This window comes from Martes martes, assembly GCF_963455335.1.
Source record: "Martes martes genome assembly, chromosome: 8".
Classification (NCBI taxonomy): Eukaryota; Metazoa; Chordata; class Mammalia; order Carnivora; family Mustelidae; genus Martes; species Martes martes.
The window spans coordinates 119,011,880-119,039,505 of record NC_137895.1 but is presented as its reverse complement, the minus strand read 5'-3'; the positions used below and the strand labels follow the sequence as shown (position 1 = coordinate 119,039,505).

Below are 27,626 nucleotides of genomic sequence, written 5' to 3'. Positions count from 1 at the left end.
GGGATGAGCCCAGGCACTCCCACCCCGACCCTGCGTCGGGCTTTGTGCTCAGTATGGAGCTTGCTTGAGATCCTCTCTCTGCCCCACCCCCTCACGGGTCTGCTCACTCTTGCCTGCTCTCAAATAAATAATGAAATCTTTTTTTAAAAAAGTACAGTGTGTGTGTGTGTGTGTGTGTGTGTGTGTGAGCATGTGTAAACAGAGAAAAGACACACATCTTTTTCTTCTGTCTTTCTTGATAAACTTAGCCTTTGTAAGGCAGACACCTTGTTCCATTTGTCTTTATTTCCCGAGTCTTAAGCACACTGTTTATAGGAGAAATGAATGGTATCAAATACCCCTGAGCATGTTCATTTGTTTAAGTCAAAGTCAATTCAAGTTAGCTTTTCTGCATGGATATTATCTCTTTCTTCTTCATTTTTGCCAGGAATTCCTTGGGTTTCAGAGGGGATAATGTCTTCATTTTAAAAGTTAAAGTTGAATATAAGGTTTTCTAAATACATTTAATGTATATCTGAAGCATCACATCACCCACCACAACGTGATCTAATGGTATTTTATAATAAGTAGTAATATAATGATAATTTGATGGAACCACTTAACAATAAATATGTGTGAGGTTTTAAAGTATACTTTTGGGGAAAAGTAAAAATTTTGGTGCAAAATATATATGTATATACATCTATATATGTTTTCAGATTTATGTCTGTTAATGCAGTACAAACTTCTCTTTTTAGAACTTCTTGGTATACATGAACAAGCAGCTGTAGGATTCTTAACATTAATGGAAGCTTTAAGATACTGTAAGGTAAGTTGATTTTAATGGTACTTTTCAATCCTTTCTACTCCCATGTCCACTGTTGTGGACAGTATTTTCTTCTATGACAACATATAGCTTACTGCTGTTACTATGTACTTCTCAGTTCTTTCCTGATCTCCTTTCCCAAACTGACAGGCATATTAAGAGCAGAGTTAAGTTGGCTGATCATGCTGTTTCCTATTCGTGAGGTTTGTTTCTTTTTAAGGGTAGAGGGCAGAACCCAGTAAAAAACAGTTTATAAAAATAGAGACACCTATAATTGAAAGTAAATATATTTTTTGATAAACCAAGAGAAAAGGATATATTGTTTCTTCCTCATAACAGTATGCTTCATGGAAAAAAAAATTTGCTAGATGTCTGAAGTTTTAACTTTTGTCTGTTCCATCTGAAAAATGATTTCACACTCTAAAAAACAAATTCTAAGCATTTCACAGCATTAAATTCTTTAGCACATGGGCTAAGGTTAGAAACTGCCATGAACCTCGCATTTATTGATAAAAATTTCATTGTTTTCCTGCATCATCTGAAATAACTATTGGATGTTCCAAATAGTTTTAAATGGGGTTCAAACCATTAGTGATTTATACTTAATGAGATGGCCTGATTTTGGAGAAAGGAAGAAGTAGATCTAATTTTCTTTTCCATTTTAGAATGTTGGGTCTGTAGCAGTAGTTCTGGTGATGGTGGTTTAATAAAATAACAGTGTCTTGCCCTCTTTCTTTCTTTCTTTTTTCCTTTAACTGGAAGTGTTACTCTTTCATGACAACACTTGGAAAGGAGTGATATGGGTATGATAATCAGATAGGTTTCATCCTGTCCTTATCCATTAGAGGGATCGTATTGTATCAAAGTAGTAACTCTTTTATTTTCTGTGACTTTAATTTACAAGCTAAAGCTGTTCTAAAGGAGCCTGGCAGCCAAAGCATCAGGCTGCATCCCGTTCTCCCAAGAAACACACACAAACGTTCATTGATCCTAAAAGTGTGTGTGCATGCATGTGTTCATGTGTACACACATACAAATGACACTACATAGAGGTGATAAATATGTTAACGAACTTGATTTTGGTGATCTTTTCATAGTGTATACATCTACAAAAACTTTAAGTTGCACACTTTTAATATATACAATGTTAATATGTGAAAGATATTTTAATAAGGCTGTTTTTTATAAAGCTTGTGTGTGTTTTGCAGGAGGATCGGGTGTGGAGATGAGACTGAAATCTTCACTGTGTAGCCTGTAATTCCCTGATCTAGATCATGTCTGTCCCTCTTCAGTTGCTTTGCCCTGTCCACTGCTGTCCTCTAGCTCTGCTGGTTTCCTGCCAGATTCTCAAACACACCCAGGCCCTTTCATGCCTGATAAGACTTCATACTTGCTGTCATTTCTGCCTAGAATACTCCAGTTTGTAAATGGATGGTTCCCTCTCCCCATCAGGTCCTACTTCAAGTGGTGCCTCAAAGACCTTTTCCTCAGCCATTCCTTCAGTGACTCCTTTTCACAATTTCAAAGCAATAATCACTCTATAAAGATCTTTTCTGTTTAATTTTTTTTTTAATCTTGAATTTGCTTTTTTATTGTTATCCCCAGTGGATCATAGACTCTCTGAAGCCAGTGACATTGTTTTTCTGGTATATATTCGATGTTCAGTAAACATTTGTTGAATGAATGGCCGATTTCACCAGAATTGTAAGGTTTTCTAAATCATGCTTTTGCTTTTCTTTAGCTGTTAGGTAGAATAGGGGAATGAATGCCTGTTTTCCTCCTAAGATCTTAGTGGGAAAACAGTACTGGCTGTATATTCTCCTATTACATATTGCTTTAGTGTTCTAGCAGTAACTGGTATTTTTAAGATTTAAAGATTCTTTTAATGGCAGGACACAATGCAGTGGTACTCAGATAGATGAAAGGCAGAACTGTCTATTACTTACACCTCCAAACAAGGAAGGGCTACCAGACAGGGCCACAGAGGGGATTATACTGGTAGACAGCGCAATAGTGAGGTGCAACCATAGGTGGCGGCTTTGGTTTAGGTGTTGGGATGGAGTTAGCTAGGTTTCATGGGCTCTGCTTGGATTGGAAAATTTCAGTGAGCTCTAACGCTTAGGGCTGTTTCTTCTTGTCTGACACCTAGCTACAGGGAGCTTAGAGCCATACACAGTGGCCCAGAGTGTGGGAGACCTGGAAGGGAAATGGTTGGGATGGTGTGATTATAGCTTTTGCAAAAACTATTGTTACCCTGGTGTGTTCATCTATACATAACTGTAGATGTCCCTCTGAAAACCTGTATACATTTACTTTTCACCAAACATTTAGAGAAAAGTAGTAAGGAAATCATTGTGTTTGTATTAGTTTTGTGAATCTGAACATTTCCCTGTTAATATTGTAGCAAATTGCTCTCTAAAAATTAACATTTTCATATCATTTTGACTATATGTGTTCATTAACACAAATGAAAGTCTGTTTACACACACATACAGTGAGGGGGTTGACTCTGAATGCTTTTGATGGTGTCCCCCGCTTTTTTAAAGATTTTATTTCAGAGAGAGAGAAGAAAGCACATGAGATGGTGGGGAGGGGCAAAGGTAGAGGGAGAAGCAGACTCCCCACTGAACAGGGAGCCCAATGCCAGGCTTAGTCCCAGGACTCGGGGATAATGACCTGAGCTGAAGTTAAACACTTAACTGACTGAGCCACCCACCTTTTTTTTTTTTTTTTTTTAATAACTCACATAAAACTCACCATTTTAAAGTGTGCTGTTCAGTGATTTTTCACAAGGTTGTGCAACCATCACCACTTACCTAATTTCAGAATGTTTTTCTTAACTCTCAAAAGATACTCTAAACCCATTAGTGGTCACTTCCTCACTCCTTCCCAGCCTCTGGCAGCTTTATTTCTCTGGAGTTTTGCCTGTTCTGGACATTTCATCTAAATGGAATTGTACAATGTGTAGCCTTTAGTGTCTGGTTTCTTTAACTTAGCATAACGTCTTCAGTGTTCATTCTTGTTTGAACTTATATTAATACTTTGTTCTGTTTATGACCAAATATTCTGTTGTATTATATGCCAGTTTTGTTTATCTGTTCATCACCTGATGGATATTTGGATTGTTTCTGCTTTTGTGCTACTAGAATAACACTGCTAGAAACATGCATGTGTATAAATTTTTTGTGAACATGTTTTCATTCCTGTTGGACATATACCCAGAAGTGAAATTGCGTGTCATATAGTGATTATGTGCTTAATTTGCTGAGGAGCTTTCAGCCTGTTTTTCCAAAGTGGCTGCATTATTTGTGTACTTTTACTTATTTATATTAGTGTAAGACACTTAATGAGTTCATTCATTTATCTTTTGATCCTACTATGTATTATACTCATATTTTACTTCTACCTTAATTAAATACACACAAACACACACTCATTTTTTTTTATTTCTTTTCAGCGTAACAGAATTTATTGTTTTTGCACCACACCCAGTGCTCCATGCAATACGTGCCCTCCTTAATAACCACCACCTGGCTTTCCCAACCTCCCACCCCCCCCCCCCCCGCCCCTTCAAAACCCTCAGGTTGTTTTTCAGAGTCCACAGTCTCTCATGGTTCACCTCCCCTTCCAATTTCCCTCAACTCCCTTTTCCTCTCCATCTCCCCATGTCCTCCCTGTTATTTGTTATGCTCCACAAATAAGTGAAACCGTATGATAATTGACTCTCTCTGCTTGACTTATTTCACTCAGCATCATCTCTTCCAGTCCCGTCCATGTTGCTACAAAAGTTGGGTATTCATCCTTTCTGATGGAGGCATAATAACTCCGTAGTGTATATGGACCACATCTTCTTATCCATTCGTCCATTGAAGGGCATCTTGATTCTTTCCACAGTTTGGCGACCATGGCCATTGCTGCTATAAACATTGGGGTACAGATGGCCCTTCTTTTCACTCCATCTGTATCTTTGGGGTAAATACCCAGTAGTGCAATTGCAGGGTCATAGGGAAGCTCTATTTTGAATTTCTTGAGGAATCTCCACACTGTTCTCCAAAGTGGCTGCACCAACTTGCATTCCCACCAACAGTGTAAGAGGGTTCCCCTTTCTCCACATCCTCTCCAACACACGTTGTTTCTTGTCTTGCTAATTTTGGCCATTCTAACTGGTGTAAGGTGGTATCTCAGTGTGGTTTTAATTTGAATCTCCCTGATGGCACACTCATTTTCTAAAAGGGAAATTAAATAATCACTAAATTTTTCACCACAAGAAGCAGCTACCACATGAGGAGTCAGAAACCCTGAGTTTTAATCCCAGCTCTGTACTAGTTACCTGTTTGAAATCAGACAAGGCACTGATCCTTTATATTTCTGTTTCTGATGTAAAATTGAAGGACTTGTGCTGAGCACCTCTGAAATCCCTTCTACTATGAACCTGTGATCAGACCTTTTCCTTTGTCTTTGTCCTTTGCTCTTATTTTCTGTTGTCCCCAAACTATCATCCTTCCTGTTATCCTGGTTCACCATTGCCATTAGCACATCCCATTCATCCTTCCCATCAGAGGACAAAGATACTGGTGTTTCTGTCCATGAATACAAGAGAGTACCTATTTCCCATTTCCTAATGATAATTTAAATTCCAAAGGGCCATCATGGTGTTTGAAAGCAGGGCATCCTATCAGGGCTATTGACTAATGAGGGAATAATTGCCCTGACTGCTGCAAGTAGCCTCGTAGCATTTCCCCATTCCAGGGAGTCTGTGTGAGAAAAGAAAATACAGCAAACGGGGTTGGTAAGGTTGTTTTTAAGTTGTAATCTCTGTCCTCCTAAGACTATAGAATTGATTGATATGAACATGATGGGATTTCCCAAGTCTACTTGTTTTGTTGTTGTTGATTTTAAACTTTCTCAGTCACACAAACATAAACATTTAGGATACTGTGTTTTTTATAGATTAAATATATGAACTTGAGACAGGCTATAAGTATAACTTTTTGTACAATTTAAGGAGACTTCATATTGTAGAACTCTGAATTACTTCCAATCATGAAGAGTCAAGTGATAGGATTCTTTTATATTCTTAGATATTTTGTAGTATATATTTTGCTTTAGAGAGATTATTATATTGTCCCAGGTTCTTTGAAGACATGATGTGCTTAAGGATTTTTCTCTTTCCTTATTTATTAGTAAATACATTCATTTGTTAATTTATAATTGTTCTTCTGATAAAGTAATTATTATCAAGTTTATAGTTTCAGGATTTGATCACCAAGCTAAAAATCTAGAACATTTTGTCTAGCAATTTTAGTAAAACCTGAGAATGATTCTTAAGGCTAAACTAAGTTTTTCCAGCTGTGTTAAATCTGTATGATTGTTACTCTGATGTAAAAGTGCGATATAAGCTTAGCCCTGACCGTCTTTATAACATTGATTTTTACATTCAGCATTTGACCTTTATGGGTAAGGCATTCTGGCACAATACATTATTCCATTTAAGTATGAATTGGACACTTCAGTTACGCTTCTAATACTCGTGGGCAAATACTCAGCAGGCAGTATAAAATTTTCATTTGTTTGTTTATCTTGCTACATTTGTTCTAGGTTGGTTCTTACTTGAAATCTCCAAAATTCCCTATTTGGATTGTTGGCAGTGAAACTCACCTCACCGTATTTTTTGCCAAGGTATGCTTATAGCAGGATTTTTTATTTATTTTTTTTTTTTTAAAGTATGACATCAGGCAACAAGTAATCTAAGTCCATATTTAGTTTGGGTCTTTGTTGAAAATTCAGTGTATTCCTACTAACAATTGGATTGTTCCAAAACCTAAAAAATTAATAGTAAAGAAAATATTATTACACTGCTCTAGTTTTACAGTTATTTTAGTAAACTCTGTCATGATTTAGTTATAATTTCTTTATCTTTTGTGACTTCAGAGCTTTGGCTTTTGATATTTTTCAGAAATCACTGTTAAATAACTAAATTTAAAAGTTTTGGATTGCTCTTTTGTAGAAAAGATAAGAATCTCATTTATATAATATAAAATAATTTTAGTTAAAACATCTAGGAAAATACTTTTAAATCTATTAGTAGTTCAATGGTATAGAAGTGATCTTTTAAGATGTAATGTTTCCTACAATTTTGATATATAAGATTATAATATTGATGTAGATTAAATGCATTTGAATATGTTTATTTTAAAATTCTTAAACCTGTTTCTAAATTTCCTCCTTTAACAATAGTACTTCTTTCTCCACATAGAGTGGTTAGAGCTTTGGAGTCAGACAAACTTTATTTGAATCCTAGCCTTACCACTTCCAAACATCATTCAGCCTCTTTTCCCAGGTCTTTAAAACAAGGGTTTCTGATAATACCTCACTCTTAGATTTGTTGTCAGATTTAAATATAAAATGTTTAGCAGTACCTAGTCCAAGTTAAGTGTCCAAGGAATCTTGGCTGTTGCCATCAGCCTCCTCACTGCCATCATTATACTGCATTTAGTAAACATAGAGTTGCTGATGTTGGAGTAAAGAGAGAAAATATAGAATTGTTTATTTTGAGGTTCCTTATGTCTAGAAGACTTTCCTGATTACCCCATACACTTTTTGAAATTGTACTGGTTAGTGTAATTTTCCCTGTGTCTGAAAGGAGTATGACTCCTATAAATTGTGCCAAGGAGTGAACTGACAGTGCGAAGTTGTGTGGGTCTGTTTCCTCACTTATTACCGAATTACTTTTAATGTGCTGCCAAAATCTAGTGATTGGATTTAGAGTGAGTACTTACCTTAAACAGAAAAAGCTATAAAATATAACTCAAAAAGTACAGACCGATGGAACTACAGTAGTAAAAAGTACTGATACGTTACATTTAGTCTGAAAACTTTTGCTGTTTATTTCCCTCCTAAAGTAGAAAGAAGTTAAAAACATAATGTAAACTATAGAAACTGGACAACTTTGAATTCCAGAGGGAGAATTTCATCATTTGACTAATTTTTGTGTCAAGTGTTCTAAATTTCCAAAAAAGAAAATCAGTTCCAATTTACATGCAAAAATGTAGTTTCAAGCCAATTATTATTTTTATCTCCAGCTTCATATTTAAGCACAGGAAAACTAATGAATTCTATGAAACACTATAAGTTTCAAATACAAAAGATAATGAGATGAAAATACTTTAAATCTTAAATTTTATGATTGACATTTAAGAAATGATTTTGTTACCAAGTAGCAGAAGAGATTTTACAGAAGCTTAATAGAAGGAACGGTGTCGGCTTAGCTCTGTAAATACAGACATTTTGTATTTTAGCATCTAAATGTCAGGTCTGTTGATAGATACCTTCTTTTCTATGAAACATACACTTCCTACCCACCTGCGTGGTGTTCTTCATATTTTCCATTGTATTTGATCTGTTGTGCAGTTGCATTTATCACACAGTGCATTGTTCCTATTTCCCGTACCTTTTTTGTGTGTGTCCTGTGACCAGCAGTGAGCCTTGTTTAGGACAGGGACCCTCTCATTCATCTAAATCACAGATCTCAACCACGTGCAACAAAATGTTGAGTGAGAGACATGAAGTGCATAGAGAGAAACAAAAACCCCTACCACACCAGTTTCACGCCTGAAAGAGCAAGCTCCGTGTATGCCCCCTCAGTCAGATGAGGTTTTCAAATCTCCGTTCATTTGCATCCCCGGAGCTACTGATAAACCAGATAGGAAAATGCACACACACAGAAAGTGATTAGAAAAAATTTTATGGTAAGATTCTAGGTTCTTCAACTATTGTAAGTCCTAAAAATCACATTTATCAAGTACCTTATTTCTCTTTTAGAAGTCCTGAACTTTAAACTGATTGTTTTGGTACTTACCTTTGTATCTCTGGGTCTGGTACATAATCTGGCACATAATATAGGGGATTCATTAGTTCAGTGAATAAAGCCTATGCCTAAATTTTCCACAGTTAGGTTCCAGTGATAATTATATCTTCTTAAAAATATTTTTTCATGACTCATTCTGAAGCTTCTTAGAAGCATGGATACTTCCTCTTCAGTGAATTTTAAAACAACTGAATTTAGATTGTTTGAACATGGTTCTTTCAAAAGAGTTATAAGATTTTTCCCTTTGAGATAAAAGGTTGAAGATCACATAAGTAGTAAATGAGATCAATGATGCTTCATAATATCTATTAGGTCCAGTTTAAAAACATTTTTTAAAGATTTTATTTATTTATTTGACAGAGATCACAAGTAGGCAGAGGGGCAGGCAGAGAGAGAGGAGGAAAGCAGGCTCCCCGCTGAGCAGAGAGCCCGATGGCGGGGCTCGATCCTAGGACCCTGGGATCAAAGGCAGAGGCTTAACCCACTGAGCCACCCAGGCCCCCCCAGTTTAAAAATTTTTTTAAATGAAGTATTTATGTAGTCTTCATCATGTAGAAAATACTGTAAATTTTGCTGTTCTGTACATTATAAGACCTATTATTTGATCTTTCTTTGATATTTCTATATTTGAGCAAGTAATTTTGGTTTTGTTTTTGTTACTCAAAAAGTAATCTGGAAGTTTGTTTTTCTTATTTATTTTTGAGTTTTGGTTTATTTATTTTGGGGAGGTTCACTGACTTTATGTTTCATGGCCTGAAATAAAGAGCAGCATAAAAAATCCTGAGGTCTTTTTCTGTAAAACTGATATGTTTGTATGAATATGTATTTCATTTGCTGACCTATTTGTGCTGATTATGATTAAGTATAAAGCATATTTAAAGGTCACAATTTTCAGAGTAAACTGTAATTTAACATTTTAAAATGCTTTTGAAAGGCAGTGTAATTCTTCATGTGATACACATGTGATGGTGGTTGCACCTGTCATCATTCACATGTATATTCATTTGTCAAATATTTACTAGGCATATACTATGTGCCAGGCATTATGCCAGGTGCTGTGAAGACTGTGGTGAGCAAAAATAGATGGGTTCCTATTCTTATGGAGGTATATATTCTAATGGGGGAGGCATTCATCAAAGAATCATTTATAAAACTATAAAATTATAACTGATGAGGCTGACAAAGCACAAGTCTATAAAGCTCTAAGAATGTACCTTAGTTTTGGAGACTAGGAATGTTTCCTAAGGAGAACTGATGTCTATAGTGAGCATCAAGGCATTAGTAAGGTGAAACAATGGGAAGAGGGAAAAAAGCCTTCCCTAGACCAGAAATAGGAGCCCAGCGCTATGGTGGGAACAAACTGGAAGGGAAGAGCAGGAGCACGGAGGATTCAAGGGGCAAGGTGTAAGATGAGGGTACAGAAGCAGAAGCAGGTCTTTGACTAGAAAGACTGTTTTGGGGAGATAGGAAGGAAAGAAACAGGATTAAATTTGCATTTTGGAGGACTATGGCTAATTGTGGAAAATAGACCTACTGGAGGATAGCCTAGAGTGTGGGTAAAGAAGAGTTGTAGTATTCTGGGTAAGCAGGGGATATGGTTTGGCCAGGGTGATGACGGTAGACATTGATGGAAGTATATAAATTTGAGAGATTTATTCCTGAGGTAGACTGACAGGACTTGGTGACAGATTGAATGGGATAGATGAGAGGTAGAGAAAGTTAATGAGATGAGTGCTTTTAATATTTTATTTATTTATTTGACAGACAGATTACAAGTAGACAGGCAGGCAGAGAGAGAAGGGAGGAAGCAGGCTCCCTGCTGAGCAGAGAGCCCAATGCGGGGTTCGATCCCAGGACGCTGGGATCATGACCTGAGCCAAAGGCAGCGGCCTTAACCCACTGAGCCACCCAGGCGCCCGAGATGAGTGCTTTTAAATGATTAATCCTAGAGTCTCAGAAAGAGCTCAGCAGCTTTGCTCTTGTTGAATTCACCCACTCATGATTACAGTAATTAATGCTTCATTTGGCCAGTTGGCCCAGTCAAGAGTAAAGACTGAGACACTATAGTTCCGGGTCTTTCAAGAAAATGGGCCAGCCACATAATGCCACAGTGCGGTTTACAAGTCCCGCTCACACGGGCAATGCCTGGAATGCTTACATGAGAAACGAATCAAAGGAATAGGGGAAAAGGAACTCAATAAAATAAATTTAAAAAAAAAAGAATGGAGATAGTATAGGACAGTGTAGGGATCAAAAGAAAACTTCAAAAAAAACAAACACTTTAAGAGAAGTTATTATATCCATGAAACTTTGGAGGCTATGAGGAAAGGACATTTGACAGACAAACTAGAAACTGAAATCTTAACTGAAAGAATTGAAAGACAAATTGGAGAAAGCTCTCCCCTACATCGCTGGCTGTAGCTTCCTAACCGAGGACTATGCTGTTGCCCTTCAAGGAGCTGTAGTATCTATTAAAATGTAAGTCACTTCCTGTTACTCTTAATCTCTGAAGCCTACATCGGTTCCCCTTCATGAAACATAAAAGCCAACGTCCTTAGAATAACTTAGTAGGCTCTGCCTCACCTCATCTGCTTATTTCCCCATTGCCTTTCTAATCACATTTCCTACTACTCCCCCTTCCTGTCTTGCTTAGCCACGCTGATCTTTCCTCCAGTTCAGGAACGAGGCAAGCCCTTTGCACGTGCTCTTCCCTTTGCTTAAAATGATCCCGCCTCAGGTGTCTGTAGAAAGGGTTCTTTTCTTCCTTCAGGTTGGTATTCAAAAGTCACCTCCCTAGTAAGACCTTCCCTGGCTACCTTTTCTAAAATGTCAACCCCTTATCCCCCTGCCTTTTCATTAACATTCTCACAAATATAGATATATTTTAATTGAGGTGAAATTCACATAACAAAATTAACCATTTTCAGGTGAAGAATTTAGTGCATCTTAGAGAATAGTGGTTGTAAAACATACATAGAAGCCATCCTGTGTAAATGGGAGTTTTATGCTTAGGTTACATGCCAGTCCTCCTCGGTATTAACTGCGGGGAGCGCATAGGAACTGAGAGTCATCAAGCAGCAGGGGTCCCACAGAACTCTGTAATAAGGGAATATGGGTGAGGTAAAATGCAGTGCATAAATGGACTTGGACTTCAAAGAAGGAAGCTTAATTTTCAATAAGGTGGAGAATTCTCCAAGCAAGTCATCTGAGCCATGACAGAATAAAATTTTCAGATGTGTACATTGTGAGAGAGCGTGCCTAATAGGTATGGGTAGTATATTAAAACTCATCGTACCATAGTACTTTTTTTTTTTTTTAATTCAAGTACCATGGAACTTTTGGTAAATTGAAAACTTAAGAACTTACTGTGCAGGTAAAAGAAATGATTTTGAGTAGTAGATGCTTGAACACAGAACCTCTGTTTTTAAACTTAACTTTCTTGAATTATTTCCCTTGATTTCAAAAAAAAATAGCTGTGTAAAATAAGGCTGTGTAACATGTTTAAATCAAATTTTAGGAGTCAGGTCTTTTCATACTAAAGCATATATACTTTAAATACCCAAGTATTACCTGAGAGAATATGTGGGCAGTTGTCCACTTACCTTTCTCTTCTCTCTAACCATCATTTTTCCCCCTTTGATTCCTTGTCTTCCTTTCTTTATATTTTAAAGATTAAATTATTTGGGTCATTTTCATTATTTCCTCTTGAATTGGAACTGATTTTGAAATTAATTTTTAGAGCAAATTCAAGATGAGGGCTTTATATTTGAAAATATGGTTCTTTGATTTTGTTAGAATTTTATGTGTATAAAGTAGACAAAATAAATGTCTTATTTTTATTGTGCATCTCAATCTCAGTGTGGGATGACAGCTGGTGGTTTAATATAAAGATGGCTGGAACCCACCTATATAACATCTAGTTTCATCTTTGGAAGATCAGTGACTAATTTCCCTTGTAATCCATTTCATGCTGTCTTTTGAAGTTGGAGAGATGAGTTTTACATGCCCTTTTGTTCTCTTTCATGGTTATAAAAAGGACTCTGTGCTGTGAAATGTGTAAACCAGACGATTCACAGACCTGTACCCCTGGGGATAAAAATACATTATATGTTTATTAAAATAAAAAATTTAAAAAAAAAATAAAAATAAAAATAAAAAGGACTCTGTGTATGTGCAGAGTATATCAGCTTTGACCTTTCTTGTGACAAAAGCAGTTTTCCTTTTAGGTAAGAACACATGAAAACACATGACCATTGAAACTCAGAATATAGAAAGAAAACGAATTGAATGCAAAGGAGGAACAAAACATGGAACTGTTTTGTTGCATGAGCTGACTGCTCTTACTGTGGTGTCTGTTACTGGGAGTCAGTTTAGAATTCTTTCTCCAGGGCAAGCTCCTTTTGTGTGTTCATCCTTGGGTGTAACATTAGGAAGACTACTGCCGATTAAGTGTTAGGTTTCTTTTTTTAGGAGTTTAAAAACTGGACAGCCCTACTTGACCATTAACATACATTTCTCTACATGTTATAAACGCAGTTTTAAGAAAAAGCGAAACAATGCTTTAGAGACTTTGTTATAAAGAAAATTCAGCCTCTTTGTATCTTTCCTGTTGGGTCAAAGTCGTGGAACTTGGAAAGCAGGTAAATTCACAGTCTGATATTCTGTAACACGTAGAATGTTGCAGTTTGGGTTTTGCTATATTAATGCAGTTAGTCCCCCCATCCATTCATCTTAAGTAAATTTGTGAGTTTGTATTTATGTTTCAATGCCATGCCTTCTCTACTACAGAAAGGAAATGGATTTGAGACCTGAATTATTTATTTTTATAGTTAAAGTCATAACTTGTCATGTATGCTTTTAACACCTTTTCTCTAATGTAAGAATAGCATCTGGTATTTGAATGACTTGGAATGTTTGGGTAGAAGTCTATATAAATTAACTATTTTCAGTTTTTAAATTATTGAAAACCCATGAATTTTTTAACCATAAGCTGTTTGCTAACTGCTTAGCACAGTTTGGAGCTACCCCCCATCAGCTGTCTGTAGGGTTATGCCAAGGATTTGTGCGGTCTTAGTAAAGCGTTTATTTTTGGCTGTTTTTATCAGAGATCTTTCAAAATGTATTATAAATATTCTTGCCTCCTTCAACAAAGTGACAATTAAATTGCTCTTCCGTTCTCTGTCATACTACTCTGAATGCCTTTAGGCAGCCGTTTCTGTATCTGGTTTTTATAATTTTTAGGAATTTGCTTTTTCTCTTTGTTCATCATGTCAGTCATGTCAGCCTGCTGTCTAAAGGCCATCCCTCTTTCCCTTTCAATTTGTGTCTAAGAGTTTTTTGTTACAGTAGAGTTATACAATCTTCCAAAGGTAAAATGTTGTTGATAAAAAGGCCTACAGGTGTTCTGTCATGAGTAAAGTCTATGAGTGTTAATTAGAATCAGTGTTGATAGGTCGACGTCTCTAGGTGTCTGTGTGTCATTGATGGAAATAATTGCAGTCAATACATTGGTTAGCAGAATGGAGCAAAAGGGTCTTACAGCCATGTATTTAATGTATGATAGTGTTAAGAAGTTTGTGGTTTCATTTTTCTGTACTTTTATCTGTGTTACTCTCTGCCCAGAATGTGATCAAAATCCTGCTCATTGTTCATGTTCTAGCCTTGACATCTTTCTTGTTTTGACTCCTGCTTCTCTTATTCCCTTGCTGCTCCTAAAATTTCTTCCAACTCTCTACCTTCTTGTGATCACTGATGTTAACTGCGCTTTACCTGTTTTTCCCACAGGACCTAGTATAGCTAACATTAGGCATTGTCCTAAGTCCTATTGAAATGCATAGGTGAATGATGCAGTGTAGTAATTTTCCGTTTGCATTTACTGAGTCGTGCCTGTGTCAGGCATTATGCTTACCATCTTGCACGCAGTCCTGATTTAATCCACAGGTAACCCTGTGAGGTAAGTACCATTTCTCATCTACATCTAATGGTCTGGGGCCAGTGAAAAATAACCTCTCCAAAGTTACATGTTAGTGAGTGCCAAAGCCAGGATTCAAACTCTAATCTTCTGACTCTGTAGCTTTTCACTATTTCTGTTCCTTAGAATAACAAAAAAACAAATAATTACACCAGGATGTAATAGAGACTGGAAGAGGGGAGAGGTGGGTGCGCAGGATATGATACTTGAATATAAAGGACATGCTAAGTTTTTGACTTAATATGAAATGAGGGCTGTATTCGAGACTTGGAGAAAAGATGAAGCAAAAAGAGAAGAGATGGTGGGATGTGATGGTCACGCTATATTTGGGGACTAGTAGTTCGTTCGGTATGGCTACACCATCCTGGTTGTGCCAAAAGATTAAGAAGGAAGCAAAGGTTGGGATCAGATATAGGACCAGCTGGAATAATCCTTTATTCCCACACCATCTTCGTTCTACAATGTCTACATGCTTAGCTTGATATGGAAGGCTTAACATGAATTTCCAAGGCATGAGTGTAAAGCATGTACAAGGAAATTGAATAACCTTCATAATGAACAAGAACTTTTCCATAAAGCTCTGATAATACTTAAGAGTATAGGAAATTTGAATATTGTAACTATTTTTCATAGTCAAACCCTGTTTAATATAAAAGAAAGGATTTGTGGGCGGCGGGGGGGGTGGTACAGTCTGAGCTGTCCCTCACTTTGCATTGACACTAATGCAGGCCTGTCAAGCTTAAATTACATAGTGTTGTGTGGACTACAGTGTAATTCTTGTAGACATTCATTTTCATATGAAACATAGAAGGTCTGTATATGTGGAGATTCCCCTTTATGCGGCTTATATTATAATCGATGTCGGAGGGTAAACATGAAGGGAAAGACAAGAGGAAAAGGTAGGCCAACTATGAACAGGAAGAGCAAATATACATGGCACAAGCAAAATAAATTCCCAGCCAGAATATGAGGTTTTAATTCCTTTTGCCAGTTTCCTGAAGTAGTGACCCTGAAATCTCAGTGATTTATTCCATATTCAAGGAGGAGGCAGTGAGAGCAGTCCACCCCAGGCAGGAGGCATATTTGACCACTAGAATTGTCTAAATTTGCATGCATGCGTTGGTGATCATAGAAGCATTTCAACAAGGTGAGTTTTGTTATATTTAAATTGTCTGTAGACAGTGTACCCTGTATTTGCCTATACTGAGTACACCACTCCCACTATACCACCCTTTCTCCCCAAACACACCAGAGCTTATTTCTCTCTTAATTTACATGGTGGCTGCAGGTGTGTTCCATGTACCTTCCTCTAAGATCTGGAGTGAAGGAGCAGCCTGTCAGAATGTGCATTTCTCCTGGTAAAGGGCAAAGAGACACTGGCAAAGCCACAGGTGTCCCATAAAGCTTTTAGGAGCTAGCAGAATGTCGCTTTTGCTTATACTGCTCTGGCCAAAAGAAGTCACCTGGCCAAACCTGACATCAGTGAGGGTAGGAAGTAGACCCCTCCCACAGAGGTACTTCACAAGCCCATAGCCACAGGCCATGATAAATAATGCTCTTACAAGGCAGGGAGGCACAAGAAATTGAGAACAACAATACCATCCAGCGCCGTAAGTTACATTGTGTCCACGTGATATAACAGTTTAAAATGATTCAAATGATACAAAGTCTCTACTTAGAAATAAGGAGGAATTTTCTGACTGATTTTTATCCAGGTGATCATTGAATATTAACTTTAACCATTTAAAGAAGTCAGAAAACCAGTTTTCTTGAATTATATAGGTATTGATGTGCTGAGAGAGGAATGGCTTAGGTGAGCTGTTCTCTTAATGAAATTCAGTAGTTAAAAGGCTAACAGCTTTTCTCCACCTGGTTCTTCACATAAGCAAGGGAACACAGAAAATGCTTGTAGATATCCAGCAGAGTCATTATTCAAAGTGGATGCCTTAGGCCTTAGGGATGAATTCTCTGGCAGAAACCAGTTGAGAAAGGCTGGTAGGATTATTAAGGTGAGTTGTGTAATTACGATAATAGGGAGAAAAAGAAGCCATTCATTAGTATTAATAATAGTAATGATTCTACTCATGCCTGTATGACTTCCTCCTCCTGCCTTGTTTCTACTTGTACATTTAGAGTTTGGTTTTTTGGAGAAAGAGCCTTGAAGGGCTTTTCTTTCTGTTCCTCCTCTGACTTCTCTGCTAATGCAACACAAGTCAGCCTACACAGCAGTGGGCTGTTGTGGAGAGAGCTGGGGGCTTTTGCACATTTGGGGAGAAGTAATGGAAGAGTAAGGGAAAAGTCCACTGCCCTAGCTACTTTCACATGACGCGGCATCACCCGAATTGTTTCTAACAGTGGCACTGAAGAATATTATGTACTTGGTAATTGATTTGAAGTCTATTTCTTAGTGATTCCCAAAATATTTCCAGAAGTATAGTGAGTTTTAAAATCAATATAAAACATCAAGTGATTTTAAGATGAAACATTACTTAAAGCTTAAAGGGAAATTATGTATCAGCTAACTTTTTTCTTTTGAAGGGCTCTTCATGGCACTATGTAATGTTGCCTCTGAGCTAAAATGTAACATATATGTGTGGTTATTCCTGAAGTTAGGTAAAACTCTGAGGTTCTTTGATTACTTAGATTTATCTTGATAATGATGAAAGGTATAATGAATAAACTGTAAAGACCATGAGCTACTTATACCTAGCCAACAAACTGAACACAGGCCTTTTATTTCAGTAGGCGTTTAGAAGGATAGCTCGTGTTACCACATTTTAAAAGGTTTATGGTGAACAGCGAATAATTATATAGTAATAGTGCAGGCAGAACTGCATGAAAAAGAGAGACTTGTTTCATGACTATAGGATATTAGATAGTCCCATTACAGCGTGGCTTTCTTTTCCCGCTTCTCTTCAATAGCAGTTTGCCAGTTAAGGAAAGTTGGTTGAGGCTACATAATTTTAAAAGCTATATTGTTTAGCAATCCCTGTTGGCCAGTAAATTGGCTAAATAGAAATTGTTTGTTCTAATATTCCTCTGATAAAAGCATCGGATTATTATATTTAATCAAGTAGAGAACTACTTTTAGAGCAAAAATAATTTTGATGGTAAATCAGAGTTTAAATAATGAAAACAATATTTAAATATTTAACTATTAGGTTTAGTATCTTTTCCCAGAGGAGGTACCTAAAAGAGTTTTCGATGCAATACATGTGGAAATTTTGTTCTACTTAATAAAGCTAGTGATGAAGAAAAGAAAATGCTTACCGCTGGCCTTGTTGACTTGATAACTTGGACTTACATCTTTGGAAACTATAACTCAATGGTTTTCTGAGGATGGGGGTGGGGGTTGATGTATGGTTTAGATTTTATTTTAGGAGGTAATTCCTTAATTTTAATACTGTTCATCAACATAAGCATATAGTAGCATATTTTTCTCTCTTCCGTTAGATTGTGACCACACACACACACACACACACAGAGCCTAGGTCTTTCTTTACCATTTAACAGGCTTGCCAGCCAGTATTCAAAACATTGTGGGTGTGTGGGTAGTTGTATGCAAAATATATATTAAATATAGAATCTAAAAACTATTGCTATATGAAGTCCTAGAAATGGAAATCTGAAGGGTAGAGTTCTCGCATTCTTCCTCACAGTTTTACAGCTGTTACTTGAGAGTTCTCTCTGACTTCATCTTTTATGTTTAGCAAGAAAAATACAGCAATTGTATCACTCACTAAAATATTTTGTCTTTAGATTATAAAGGACACTTTATCAGTTGAATGATTTCTTCCCATTCAAACTTGCTATGCAAGTGTGAAATATATTTGACATTTAATATATTACCAGATTCACCAGTGTTAAAGATCTTTAAATTAGGAATCCTTTTCAGAAGTGTTTAAGTTAAATAAATTGGCCAAAATTAGTGTTGGCATTTGTCATTTCAAATCAAATTAGAAGTTAAAAAAGTTCAGCATGGAACACTTTAATGGGAATAGGTGGTTTTATAACTTTTCCAGATTTCATCCATAAACCTTTAAACAGTATATAAATTTAAACAAGCTTTAACAAAAGATGACTTTCTCTAATAATCTAAAAAGCATTGTAAACAATCAAAAACCGCAAATAATCAGGTTGGAAGACCGTACTGCCTTTGATTTGTGGATATAGACTTTTGGAATGTTTTCATTGGAATTTATTTTGGGGGGCGGGGCTTTCCCTTTTTCCTCCCTCTAGCATAAACACATCTTAAAATGAGTGGTATGATTAAAAACAATTTCTAGTGAATTTAGCAGATTAGCTATTAGTGTATCATTGAGACAAAAGGAGCAAAACAAGATATAAAAAAATCATTGATGACAAAATTTACTTTATTAGTAATGACTGTTATAGTTGCTGGGCTCATTATGTGGAACCTGACCAGTGCCACTGGTTGTATTTTGGGAGGAGAAAAGGAATTTCTGTTTAGGTGGTCCGCATCTGGGTGGTTTGCTCATATCCAGTGTTTTGAGCTACTTGTTTCACACTTCTGAACTTCAACCAAGAAACTGTCTAAATTCCTTTTCTACCATCCTCCATTCTGACATCTTTGAAGTAATCTGCTGTCCTCCATTTCCGCGTCTTGCTTTGTAGGTTTTCCAGCCTTGGCCTCCTCCAGTGCTCAGGTCCTGCTCCCACTGGCCTGTGAGCAGCTTGCAGTCAGCAGGCATGGAGTGTTGGTAGTGTGCTCAGCATTAGGAGAACGCCATGTGCTCTACTTGGATACATAACCGTCTCCTCCTAACCCTCATGTTCACAATCAGATGCATTCTGCCATCATGGTTGATTTCCCTTCCTCACTGAGGCTTTTCTCACAGTTCTAGTCCCCCACCTATGGCTCTGCTAATTCCTTCTAGCTGGGATTCCCTACCTTCTTTGTCTTTGAGCTGAGAGCCAGAGAATATTTTTTGTAAAACCTGTTAAGGTACACCCAGATGTGTCAGAAGGATGTTGAATAAGTGCCAGTGCCCTTGGAGAAATAATATATTCTCTGTGGGTCAGCAAACTGGCCCACAGGCCAGGTGAAGCCACCAGCCATATGTAAATTTTACGGTTTTAAATATTGTACAATATTTATTGGAACACATCCATGCTCGTTTGTTTATGTATTACTGTATTGTCTTGCTGCTGAGATCATGTGGCCCCATTTACTCTCTGGCCCATTACAGAAAAAGTGTGCCAGCCCCTATTCCAAATGAAGATTTGTTAAAACCAGATTACACTGGGAGTTGTGCCCACGTGTCAAACGATCTTCTAGATCAGGCCAGCATATATAGCCTCTTCAAACAAGAATAATACATTTTCTAAAGCCTAATTTTTGTGTGTGTTCATAACCAGAGGCAAGAGATACGCAGTGAACATTTTCAGGAAGTCTTCAATTTGTCTTCTCTATGTTGGCATAGTACATTTTGTTTATAGCACTTAGAAATAAGGCATCAGGTAGTTCACTTTCAGTTCTTTCACACACCTGCATTTTCTGACCTCTTTAATGCCAGAGAATTTGATAAAAACTTTTTCTGTGGTTAAAACTGGAATCTTCTTTGTTAGCTCAATAGTAATTTCCCAGAATTTAACTTTGTAGGAATATTAAAGGAGTGCTTCAACCATATTCTCTACCACCTCCTCCCATGAAAAGATTTTCTTTGTGACTGAGAAAAACAGTACTTCCTTTCCTTCTATTAAATCGTACTTATATTTAGAAAATTCAAAGTCCTGTTTTAACAGGTGTTTTAAGTTTTTCCTCATCACTTAACTATTAACGAAGGTTAAAATGCAACAGATGGTTAATAGAAAGAATGTATCATACTCTTGGGCCAGTATAAGTTTACCCTTGGGTAAAATCTCATCTCCAGCTCTACCTTCTTATCCAGAATTTCAGTGACAAATCCCCAAATTCCAACAGCCATTCTAAAGGGAGGAATTGAAAAGAAGTGGGGTTGGAAGTAGTCAAGGAAGCTAAAACCTGTGGTGAACTACATGGAGAAACTTTTGTAATTACAGTTGGAAGTGATAAAAGCAGGTAGGGGATCATAATAATAGTCCCAGTATTAGTAATTGCACCCTGAATCGGAGAGCTGACATGCAGTCCTAGCATCAGTACAAAGTTAATGGTAGGGCTAAGGCTGTACTGGTGATGTATTCTAAAAAGAAAAGAGTTTTTAAGAAATTAGGCTAAATAAACACTACCCAAGAATCTCGCATTATCATCCCAAATTACGGATGCATTCTTCCTTTGACCCAGCAATCCTGCTCTGGTGCTCTGTCCTACAGATAAAACTGCATGTATGAAATTACATGTTCAGGTTTCTTTGGTGCAGCAGTGTTTTTCACAGCAAAAGGTTAGACATTATCCAATTATCCAGCAATGAAGGACTGAATCATAAAATCCGAAAGTGACTGAAAGGCCGGATGAAAACATGCCACATGACATACATCTCCAAAGTAGTAAATGCAGAGAAAGGAGACCCTAAAAGTTGCTATCAGGGGATAGTAAATGTGAAAGAATTGTACATTCCCAAATCTTACTATGTTATAAAATAGCACTTTACTTTATTTTAATACGTGAAATACATGTAAGGGCTGGCATCTATTGTTTTGCCATCTGACTTCTATTCCCGTACAAGCTCAAGTATCTTATCTCATGAAAAGACCTACACTAATTGATTCTTAAACTTTGTTCTTTCATCTCCAAGGTAAAGAGGGGGTGGTGTGGTGATTAGGACAAAAGTGAACTATAAAAATTTATTTCCACAGAGGGACAGCATTTCAAATGGTATTTAACAATTTTATCCTATAACTTGTTAAAAAGGATTCAAGAAGGTAAAAGGGGATAGTTAGAAACTTGTTCTCTGATGAGGTTTGTGTGAGTGACCACAATTTTAGACAAAGGCTCAGATCAACGCTATGAATAGAGGAAAACAATTACAGCCCAGAGCCCAGATTTCTGTCAGTAAAGTAGAATTTCATAACAGTTTAAATATATGGAGCAAAGGTTTGTGAAGAGTCTAAAATAACGTTGAATTTTGTGATCATTTTTGATAAACTATAATATTGCTTACTACATAAAATTGCTTGCTATAATAAATTGTAATATCTCTTACTATAGAGAATTTTATGGGAAAAAGAAATCTGTTTTCTAGATATTTCATGGCTAGGTATTGTTATAATATACTTACTAAAGTAATAAATACCAAATGCATTTCTATGTAATTATTTACTATCCTATATCTCTGAATTTCATTTTTAAATATTTGAGAACTAGATATCTTGTAAGTAATTTTTTTATTTGAGCAATAATTGAAGCAAAAGGATGTCATTACTTTTTGCAGGTTGCATTTTATAGTAATTATTTAATATTAGACTTCTCAAGTGTTTTTATATGAAGCTTCAGTATCATGCTCACGACGATTGCCTGTGGTTGCAGTATTATTCCCATTTTTCAAATATGTGGCGAAGGCCCAGAGAGTTTGTGACTTAGCTAGTCACACACATGATAGAAATATCATTCAAAATCTTCTGACTCCAGATTTCCTCACCCCTAGCCTCATACTTGTTCTGTTTACTTGTAAGGCCCTGATATTACTGTGTCTGGTTGATAGCATGCTTTTTGTCTTTTCAGGATATGGCTTTAGTTGCTCCTGAGGCTCCTTCAGAACAAGCACGGAGAGTTTTTCAAACCTATGATCCAGAAGGTAAAAGACTTTATTATTTTATTATCAATGGCTGAGTGTTTTATATCTTCATATATTTGAAATGGATTGATACCTGAGTTTTATTCAAAAGCATTTTTGGATTATTGAATGGGTTGCATTTCTTCAAAATTTTAAATTGGAAATGTGAAAATGGGAACAAATAAGGATGTTTAATGACTGTCAAATTCTCACATGATATAGGGTTTGCAGGTTTCTTGGGGTAACAAAGTTATGGTTACTGCATCTTGACTTCCGATAATCTGCGTTAAACAGGAAAATAGCACCTTCTAAACAAGCTTTTTGAAAAGTTATTCCTTTATTCTATTATTCAAATTAATATTAAATAAGTCTTCCAGAATACCTTCTTAAAAACTGAATATAATTGACAAATATTCTGTAAATTTTAGGTATACAAAGTGTTGCTTTGATAATTTATACATCGCAGAAAGATAAGTATAGTAGCATTAGCTAACACCTCTGCCCTGTCACATAATTATCATTTTTCTGTGGTGACAACAGTTAAGATCTAGTCTCTTAGCAACTTTGAAGTTTAGAGTACAAAATATTGTACTGTATACAATATACACAATACAAAATACAATTGCTATGCTGTGCATTAGCTTTCCAGAACTTACTTATCTACTAGTTGTGAATAACGTCTTAAACACCTCCCCTGCTAACCTACCTTCCCAGCTCCTGGTAACCACTGATCCTCTCTACTTTTTAAAATTCGACCTTTTTTAGATTCCACATATAAGTGACAATGTGCAGTATTTCTTTTTATCTGTCTGACTTATTTCACTTAGCGTAATACCCTCGAGGTCCATCCTTGTTTTTTCAGAAGGTAGCTAATCAATATAACATTGGATATATAGAGATATGAACCACATCTTCTTTATCCATTGATGGACAGTAGGATTGTTTTCATATCTTGGCTGTTGTAAATAATGCTGCAGTGACTGGGGTAGCTAGTGCAGGTACCTCTTCGAACTATTGATTTCAGTACCTTCCGATAATACCTATTAGTAGGATTTCTACATCGTATAGTAGTTCTGTTTTCAATTTTTTGAGGTTTTTTGAATATGTTTAATAGGTTTAACAGGTGAATATTTTCACCAACAGTGTATACTTGCTCTTTTCTCCACATACTCATCAACATTTATCTTGTGTCCTTTGGATAAAAGCCATCCTAACAGGTGTGAAGTGATGCCTCATTCTAGTTCTGATTTGTACTCTCTTGATGATTAGTGATACTGAATATCATTTCACATGCCTTTGGCTATTTGTATATTGTCTTTAGAAAAATGTCTATTCAGACCCATTGCCCTTTTCTAATTAGATTATTTGCTTTTTGCTGTTGAAGTCCATGAATTCTTAATGTGTTTGGGGTGTTATCAGAGGTTTGGGAAGATTTTCTCCCATTCTGTAGATTGCCTTTTCAGTTTGTTGTTTCCTTTGCTGTGCAGAGGCTCTTTAATTTAATATGACCCCACTCCTTTATTTTAGGGGTTTTTTGTTTATGTTTTAGTGTCTTGTTCGAGAAATCATTGCCAAGACCAGTGATGAGGATCTTTTTTCCTGTGTTTTCTTAGAGTAGTTTTACAGTTCCAGGTATTACATTTAAGTCTCTGATACATTTCAAGTGAATTTTTGTGAGTGTTGTAAGGGGTCCAGTTTCATTCCATTTCATAGCCATCTCGTGTAGATAACTGGTTTTTCCAACACCATTTATTAAAGAGACAGTCCTTTTCTCAGTGTATGTTTGACACATCCTTATCAAAAATCAGTTGACCATATATGAGTAGGGTTATAGCTGGGCTGTCTACTCTGCTAAACTGGTCTCTGTCCCTGTTTTTATGCCAGAACCATACTCTTTTATTATAGCTGTGTAATACAGATTGAAAATCAGGCAGTATGACACCTTTGGCTTTATTTCTCCTTCTCAGGATTGCTTTGGCTATTCAGTCTTCTGTGGTTCCAAATAAATTTTTTCTATCTGTGAAAAATTTCTTTGGAATGTTGATAGGAATTGCATTGAATCTATAGATCACTTTGGGTACTGTGGACATTTTCACAGTATTCTTCCAATCCAAGTATATAGGGTATCTTTCCATTACGTGTCATCTTTGATTTCTCATCAATGTCTGGTTTTGGTTGTAGAGGTCTTACATCTCTGTGGTTAAACTTATTCCTGAATATTTCATTGTTCCAATGCGATTGTAAAATGGGATTGCTTCCTTAATTTCTCTTCCAGATAGTTCGTTGGTGTATAGAAATGCAGCTGGTATCAGTATGTTGATTTTTGTATCCTGCATATATACTAAAACCATTTATTAGTTCTAACAGTGGTTTCAAGGAGTCTTTAGGGTTTTATAAATATAAGATCATGTCATCTGTATGAATGCCTTTTCTTTCTTTTTCTTACCCAGTTGCTATGGCTAGGACTTTCAGTACTGTGTTAACAAGAAATGACAGGCATTCCTGTCTTTTGTTCTGATCTTAGAGGAGAGGAATTGTTTTTCATCATTGAGTATGACATTACAGGTTTGTCATCTGCACCCCTTATTACACTGAGGAACATCACTTCTATATGAAATTTTGAGTACTTTTCTCATGAAAGGGTTTCAATTATGCCAAATGCTTTTTCTGCATATTGAGAATGATCATATTTTATTTCATTTTATTACTGTGACATATACCACACTTACTGATTTCTGTATGTCGAACCATCTTTGCATCCCTGGAATAAATCCCACTTGATCATAGTGTATGATCATTTTAATGTGCTGTTGGGTTTGGTTTACTAATATTTTTATTGATAACTTTTTGCATCTGCATTCATCAGGGATATTAACCTGTAGTTTTCTTATAGTGCCCTAATCTGGCCTTGGTATCAGAATAATACTGGCCTCATAATATGGTTGAGGAGTGTACCCTCACCTTGAGTTTTTTTGAGAGAGTTTGAGAGGAACTGGCATTAATTCTTTAAGCGTTTGGTAGATTCACCAGTGAAAATATGTTTCTGCAGTTTTGTTTGTTAAAAGGTTTTGGGTTACTTTGTCAATCTCCTCTTTGTTACTGATCTGTTTGGATTTTCTGTGTTTTCATGATTCTGTCTTGGTAGTTTATATATTTCTAGAAATTAATTCATTTCTTCTAGGTGGTCTAATTTGTTGCTATATGATTGTTCATAGTATTCTGATACTTTGTGTTTCTGTGGCATCAGTTGTAATGTTTCCTCTTTCATTTCTGATTTTGAGCCCTCTCTTTTCTTGGTGTACATAGCCAGAAGCTTGTCTAGTTTTTCAAAAACAAGCTGTTAGTTTCCTTGATCTTTCCTATTGGTTTTCTGGTCTCTATTTCATTTATTTCCATTTTGATCTTTGTTATTTCCTTATTTCTGCTAACTGTGGCCTTAGTTTGTCTTTGTTTTCTAATTTCTTGAGGTACAATATGAAGTTATTTGAGATCTTTCTTATGCTTCTCTTAAAACTGCTTTTGAGGGCACCTGGGTGGCTCAGTGGGTTAAAGCCTCTGCCTTCAGCTCAGGTCATGATCTCAGGGTCCTAGGATCGAGCCCCGCATCAGGCTCTGTGCTCGGTGGGAAGCCTGCTTCCCCTCTCTCTCTGTTTGCCTCTCTGCCTACTTATGATCTCTGTCTGTCAAATAAATAAATAAACTCTTGGCGGCGGGGGGGGGGGGGGTGACCTGCTTTTGCAGCATCTCATAGGTCTTAATATGTTGTGCTTCCATTTTCATTTGACCGTATTTCTTGATTTTCCTTTTGAGTTCTTTGACTCATCGGTTGTTCCGGAGCATGTTGTTGAATATCCATGTATTCCAGATTTTCCTTGTTACTGATTTCTAGTTTCATACCCTGGTGGTCAGAAAAGACCTCTGGTATGATTCTCAGCCTTCCTAAATTTGCTAAGACATTTGTTTGATCTATCATGTGATCTATCGTGGATGTTCATGCGCACTTAAGAAGAATATGCCTTCTGCTGCTGTTGAATGGAATGTTCTGTATATGTCCATAAAGTGTCATTTAAGTCCCATTGTTTTCGTACTGATTTTCTACATTGATCATCTGTTTGTTGTTAAAAGTGGGGTATTGAACTCCTCTGCTATTATTTCATTGCTGCCTAAAATTCTCCCCCATCTTTTAATAAGTGTTGAATATATTGAGGTGCTCCAATATATGGTACATAAATGTTTATAATTGTTATATCTTCCTGAGGAATTGATCCCTTTATCATTATATTGTGACCTTCTTTTCTCCTGTTAGTTTTTTACCTGAAGTCTGTTTCATCTAAGTATAGTTACCCTGTTCTCTTTGGTTTCCATTTACTTGGAAAATCTTTTTTTTTTTTTTTTTAAGAAGGTAGAATTCTTTTATTTTTTTTTTTAAAGATTTTATTTATTTACTTGACAGAGATCACAAGTAGGTAGAGAGGCAGAGAGGAGGGGGGAAGCAGGCTCCCTGCTGAGCAGAGAGCCCGATGTGGGGCTCGATCCCAGGATCCTGGGATCATGACCTGAGCCGAAGGCAGAGGCTTAACCCACTGAGCCACCCAGGTGCCCCGGAAAATCTTTTTTTGATTCTTCTGAGAGTCCTTCAAGATTAAGTGAGTCTTTTGTAGGCAACATTTGGTTGGGTTTGGTTTTTTTACCCATGTAGCCACTCTTTTAATTGGAGAATTTAAACCATTTAGAGTAGTATTTTGATAGGTAAGGACTTACTATTGCTATTTTCTTAGTTGCTTTCCAACTACAGTTATGTAGTTCCTTTTTTCTCTTGCTGTCTTGGTGACTTGATTTTATAGCAGTATGCTTTGATTCTTCATCATTTATTACAGGTTTTTGCTCTGTGATTACCGTGAGGCCTTCGTCATATGTCTTATAGCCATCCATTTTAAGCTGATAACAGTTTAACTTCAATTACATCAGAAAGTTCTACCCATTTATGTGCCCTACCCATAATTTATTTTGATGTCCCAGTATACATCTCTTTATACTGTATATTCATTAACATAATATTGTAGCCATAACTATTTTTAACACTTTTGCCTCTTATATGCTAGAGTTCAGTGATTTACACACCATTACAGAATGAGAATGTTTTGTTTGTTCATTGATGTATAATTGACATAAAACAGTTTCAGCTGTACAACATAATGAGTATATATATTGTGAAATAATCACAGTAAGTCGGGTTAACATTCATCACCATACTTAGGTTTTTTTCTTGTG

General features: G+C 36.5%; 1 protein-coding gene across 2 annotated transcripts in view; it reads left to right on the top strand.

Annotated features, from left to right (window-relative positions):
• Positions 1-27,626, top strand: part of MINDY3 (MINDY lysine 48 deubiquitinase 3) — an 85,967-nt gene that overhangs the window by 39,718 nt on the left and 18,623 nt on the right. For both annotated transcript variants that reach the window (XM_080811227.1, XM_080811228.1), the window contains 3 exons: positions 738-808; positions 6,404-6,484; positions 22,304-22,376. In XM_080811227.1, the coding sequence (XP_080667353.1) occupies positions 738-808; positions 6,404-6,484; positions 22,304-22,376 (225 nt within the window). The remainder of the gene's footprint in view (positions 1-737; positions 809-6,403; positions 6,485-22,303; positions 22,377-27,626) is intronic.